At 62.7% G+C, this 4,763-nt stretch overlaps 2 protein-coding genes across 3 annotated transcripts in view; both read right to left on the reverse strand.

Moving 5' to 3' along the window:
* The window catches only part of LOC104913784 (putative sodium-coupled neutral amino acid transporter 10), a 7,673-nt gene extending 7,224 nt beyond the window's left edge, over positions 1-449 (reverse strand). The window contains exon 1 of the mRNA XM_010721421.1: positions 389-449. Within this exon, the coding sequence (XP_010719723.1) occupies positions 389-449 (61 nt within the window). The remainder of the gene's footprint in view (positions 1-388) is intronic.
* Positions 222-4,461, reverse strand: TEPSIN (TEPSIN adaptor related protein complex 4 accessory protein). 2 transcript variants are annotated; one of them, XM_010721300.2, is made up of 13 exons: positions 4,357-4,461; positions 3,966-4,038; positions 3,801-3,892; positions 3,621-3,714; positions 3,412-3,479; positions 3,215-3,293; positions 2,828-2,899; positions 2,515-2,721; positions 2,231-2,405; positions 1,870-1,983; positions 1,637-1,715; positions 1,366-1,500; positions 222-1,068 (listed from the first exon to the last, which is right to left on the reverse strand). In XM_010721300.2, exons 1-13 carry the CDS (start codon positions 4,396-4,398, stop codon positions 580-582), a joined length of 1,719 nt encoding a protein of 572 aa, XP_010719602.1. In that variant the 5' UTR covers positions 4,399-4,461; the 3' UTR covers positions 222-579. The 2 variants fall into 2 exon arrangements, with proteins under 2 accessions (XP_010719602.1, XP_010719604.1); XM_010721302.3 differs by lacking the exon at positions 4,357-4,461 and having other exon boundaries at positions 3,621-3,890; positions 3,966-4,029.
* Positions 4,462-4,763: the final 302 nt, after the last annotated feature.

A 4,763-nucleotide genomic window follows, 5' to 3' on the forward strand; every position in this document is an offset into this window, starting at 1 on the left:
TAAGAGGGAGAACGGGCGGAGCTACGCGGGGCGGAGCAAAGAGCGGGATTGGCTGAGGTGAAAAAGGGGGCGGGAGTTGGGAGAGACGTGGGCGCGGCTGGGAGCGCTGCGGGGTCCGGAGGCGCGGGCTGTGCGTCTAAAGGGGCTCTGGGTCCGAAGGGGCTCTGGGACGGGGACTGTGAGGGCCGAGGGCCCAGCAACCACTCGGAGGCAGCCGCAGGTCCCATCCGGGCTCAGGTTTATTGGTGCTTTCCGGCTGCGGCCCTACCAGCATCACCGCAGCGCGACCCCTACAGCTCTGACCCTGCGTCCAACTCAGGGCTTCCCCGGCCCCAGGAGTGCAGGGTCCGCAGCACGGACCCCCACGGGTCAGGCCGGTCCACCTAACCTTCCCAGAACGGGAAGACAGTGACAGTCTTCTTAAAGCTCTGCCACCGGCCCCATCTCATATCCTATAGCTCCCTGGCAGCGCCCAGGCGCAGCCCCATTGCCCTCGTCTCCATAGGGCTGCTTGGTGGTGAGAAGCCCATGCTGAGCCCCACAGCCATCGCCTGCAGCCCCGCAGGATCCCTGGAGCAGCTATGCGTTGAGGAAGGAGAAGGCTGAGGGCTCTGTGTCGCTCGCATCAGGCATGGTGTCATCCTGGGGCTGTGGCAACGTCCGCGGTTCCACAGGCGGTGAGCACGGGGTGAGAGCTGTGCCCGGCGGTGCCACCAGCTCCATGCCAGCAAACAGGGACAGGCTGCGGGTGGGCGCTGCCGTCGTGCCCACGTCCCCCACCAACCTCGCTGCCTCCTGTCTGTGTGGGACAGGCACTGCCGTGGGGCCGGGCTGCTCCCAGGGCTCCGCTTCCAATGCCGGCTCTGTCCCCACAGCTGGTGCAGTGCCGGGGAGCGTGGGTGCAGTCAGGGGCTGGAGGATGCTCTCATCGGGCAGGGGTGGGATGTCCGTCAGCAGGTCCCCAGTGCATGGGGCTGAGCCCTCAGCGAGGATAGATGGAGCTGAGCGTGGGTGTGAGGATTTGGGGGACGGACGGCCTCTGCACAGAGCCTCAAACTGCCGCAGGATCTGGGAGGAGAGGTGAAACAGGGAACAGTGAGCATTAGTAGTACGAGGGGCTTGGCCCCAGCGTCTTCTCCCAGGGACCCAGGACCTGGGCATCAGTGCCTGCAGCCACCCACAGGGCAGAAGGGTCTGCGGGCTCTGGGAGCAGCAGTACAATCCTGGGACATGATTACTGCCCATCCATTACGCACAGAACCAACTCCAGGGGTTGGTAGCAAGGGGTGCCCCCAGGGAAAGGGTAACAAGACCCAGAGAGCACCACCATCTGGGGAGGAGTCACGGGGATATCCCAGGAATTACCTTGGTTGCTCGGTTGGCCACAGGGCCAGGGCTGCCTTGGCTGAGCTGCTGCAGTTGCTGTCGTGTTCCTGCAAAGATCTGGTCCAGAGCGAGCAGGTCGGAGCACATGAGGGATGAGATGGCGCTCATGGACCGCTGTAGGGAGACAAGAGCTGAGCAGGGCAGCAGGCACCAAAATCTCCAAGCTTGGCAGAGCTGCTTCCCCTGTCCCTCCTGAGCCTGCAGTCCCCCATGGCAGATGCAAACCAGCAGCAGCCCTGTGGGCACTCACCATGCGGACATTGTCACTGGGGTCCTCCAGGGCTCGACTGAGCAGCTCCAGCACCACCTCGCAGTTCAGCAGCCCGCACCTGGCACAGGGACAGTGGTTATGGACACATGCAGCACCCCACGAGCACTTTGGCCCTGTAGTCAGGGCCAGCAGAGCAAGTGGGGCTCATGCTGCCCCACCAAACCCACACCAGACACCCACACTCCTGGGGAGCATCCATCTTGGGCACTTACTCTTTGAGGAAGTGCTGTGCCTCCTCCCTGGTCAGGAAGACCCTAGCACCCTGGGTCAGTGCCGACACCAAGCTCACCTCCCTCAGGCAATCACCCAGGCTGTCAGCATCCACCCTGCACAGGGAAAGCACAGTGATGGGGACAGCCCCGCTCCCTCCTATGCATGCAGTGTTCCTGCAATCAGCTCTATCTGGCTGAGGGCTGCCCAGATCAGGAGGACAAACGCCCCCAGAAGAACAGAGCCTGTCAGCTCCAGGAGATGGAAAATACAGTATGGAAAAAAAGGCACCATGCAGATGGAGAAACCATCTCAAAAGAACTCAGAGCACATAGAGAAGTGTGCCTTGTTCCCCATTCTTACCTCTCAGCCCCGCTCACCAGCTCCCGGCTGGCCCCAGAGTGACTGTCGCTGCCTGATTTGCTGTAGGTGTCTGAGGTGCGGCTCAGGTCACCATTCTCCTGTGAGGAGTTCTGGGAGCTGTGCCCGCTGTCTGCCTCCTCCCAGCCGCCCCCCGCCAGCCCCGGCTGGTGGCTCACTGTAAGGACAGCAACAGCAAACCAGGGAGTGACCCAGAAGGCCCCAGAAGGAGACCAAACCATCCCAAAACACAGTGGGGTGGACAGCTCAGGCAGTGGGAGACACACCTCGGGCAATGTGAGCTGTAGTGGCTGCTGGTGGATTGGTTGAGCTGGCCAGGCTCCTGGCAGGAGAAGGAGCTGTCACGGGCTGGTAGGCATCCTCATGGAGCTCCCCACAGTGAGACCGGGGTCCCTCCGGTGAGGGAAGCACAGCATTGGCCACCGCTTCAGCTGCTCGCTGGATGGTGTTGAGCAAGGCTTCACCTGCTGAGGCTGGGAAAGAGCCTTGGGAAGCTGAGATGCTCACCCAAGGTCTCCGGGGGGCAGCACCCATGCAGGGTGAGAGCAATGCCCAGCAAGAGTTTCAGATGGCACTTACCGGAGCCGGCTCTCTCGCTGCTGAAGCCAAATCCTTGCATGGAGCTGCACGGACTGGATTTGGAACCCATGCCTAGGGGAGGTATGAGGCACAATCAGAAAGAGCAGAGGAGTTTTGGGTCTCCCCTCGCTGCTGTTCCTCCCCCAGAAAGCACAGCAGAGCCTTTGGAACTGCATGGAGGAGATGGGAGCCAGAGCACTTGAAGAGAACACTTATGGCAGCCTATGCCTCTGTTTACCTGGGTACAATTCTCTGTCCAACACAATACTCTCAGCCTGTAACAGGCAGAGCTGTGGGACATCAGCCCCAGTGCACCAGCAAGCAGTAAGAGGGGGCCAGACCACAGCAAGGCACTGGAGCTGGGGGTACAGCACAGCCTGCACTTACCTGCAGGAGGCAGGGGACGGGCAGGCAGTGTGGTAACCGTTGGGAGCAGAGCATCCGAGAAGAGAAAGCTGGCCAAGTCCTGCCAGGTGAGAGGGACGCTTGAGCAGAGAGCTGGGAAGCACCAGGCACAGGGAGTGGGAGCTGCTCCAGCCTCCACTGCAGTATCCAGGCACAGAGCTAACGGGGCCAGCACTCACCTGCGCAGCAGCCCGGACCTTCTGGTTCAAGCTGTTGCCGTGGAGAGGGTCTGGGGGCCCAGTGAATGCTGCAAGGCACAAGGATGGGCAGGCTGGGGCTGAACCCGGCCTTGGCCAGGACAGAAGCTGCACCAGGCTGTTCTGTAGAGCCATAGAAGCACCAACACAGAGCGCCTCCCTGCCCCATGCCCTACTCCTCACCCCATTACCTGCAGCCTCCCGAATGAAGGCAGCATTCCTCCTCAGCTGCAGGAGGAACTGGGGTGAACCCTGGGCACACGTGTGCTGCAGGATCTTCAGCACCTGACAGGGTGTTGGGGGTCCAACATTGGGGTGAAGCGTCCGCTCCACAGCTCCGCCACTGCCCCCAGCCCGCAGCAATGCCATACCTTCAGCTTGACGTGGCAGGAGCCGCTGCGCAGCCGGCCCAGCAGGAACTCCAGCAGGCACTGGCTGCTGCCTGCCGACTCACGAGAGATCTCTGGGCCACACGTTAGGGATGGATCTCACACCGTCACCAGCCCCCACCCGGCCCCAGCTCCCCCAAAGGATACTGCTGATCTCCTCCAGCACGAACCCGGGGCACGGCCCCTCCTCGTCCGCAGTGCCACGCAGCAGCACCGGCAGCTGAGGGTAGGAATGGTGAGGGCTGCCTACGGAACCCCACCACCACCACCACCACCACCCCCCCCTCCCCAGGGGATAACTGGTGACGTCACGTCCCCACGGTGACGCCAGGGCTCTCTTGGTGACATCACGTCACCTGCCGGTGAAGACCTCACGGTGCCAAGAGCGGGGCTGGACGGAGGTTGGGCAGAGGAGACCCGGCGCAGGGATAGGTGAGGGGTGCGGCGACGACATCACGACGGGCGAATTGACGTCACGTCCCCCGACAGCCCCCCCCCCCTTCCCTTCGTCCGCCCCCCGCCCCAGCGCGGCCCGTACCCGGCTCAGGAAGCACAACCGGTCCCGCAACGGCACCGCCATGACAGTCCGACTCAGGTCCTGCCCAGCCCCGATGCGGCCTCAAACTTCCGCCTTCCGGAAAACGCAGCGCACCAATGAGAGTGCAAGATTCACCGGATTCGCCAATCAGCAGTCAGGAAAGGCGGAGCTCCGGGCGGAAGCGGCCTCCGAGGCTGACGCCAGCAGCAAAGGGGAGGGAGACGGGAAGTAAACAAGTGGCCTCTTCGCCAATCAGAGCTACCTCTGGCGAGCGACCAATCAGAAGTCGGTCAGGAGGCGGGTGCTGTGCGCAACCAATCCACGCCGTCAGCCGCCCACTCTAGCCAATCCAAGCAAGCAAAGCACTGACAGACGCAGCGTTCCCCCTATAAAGACGCCGAAGAGGC

Source organism: Meleagris gallopavo, chromosome 20 (genome assembly GCF_000146605.3).
Source record: "Meleagris gallopavo isolate NT-WF06-2002-E0010 breed Aviagen turkey brand Nicholas breeding stock chromosome 20, Turkey_5.1, whole genome shotgun sequence".
Taxonomy (NCBI): domain Eukaryota; kingdom Metazoa; phylum Chordata; class Aves; order Galliformes; family Phasianidae; genus Meleagris; species Meleagris gallopavo.

Bases quoted from the DNA above. Each gene is read 5' to 3' on its own strand.
- TEPSIN (XM_010721300.2), bottom strand. From the start codon at position 4,398: ATGGCGGTGCCGTTGCGGGACCGGTTGTGCTTCCTGAGCCGG. The intron at 3,294-3,411 runs GTGAGTGCTGGC...CTCACCTGGCAG, and splicing joins AGGTCCGGGCTGCTGCGCAG to GACTTGGCCAGCTTTCTCTT. The intron at 2,900-3,214 runs GTAAGTGCAGGC...TACCTCCCCTAG, and splicing joins CCGTCCCCTGCCTCCTGCAG to GCATGGGTTCCAAATCCAGT.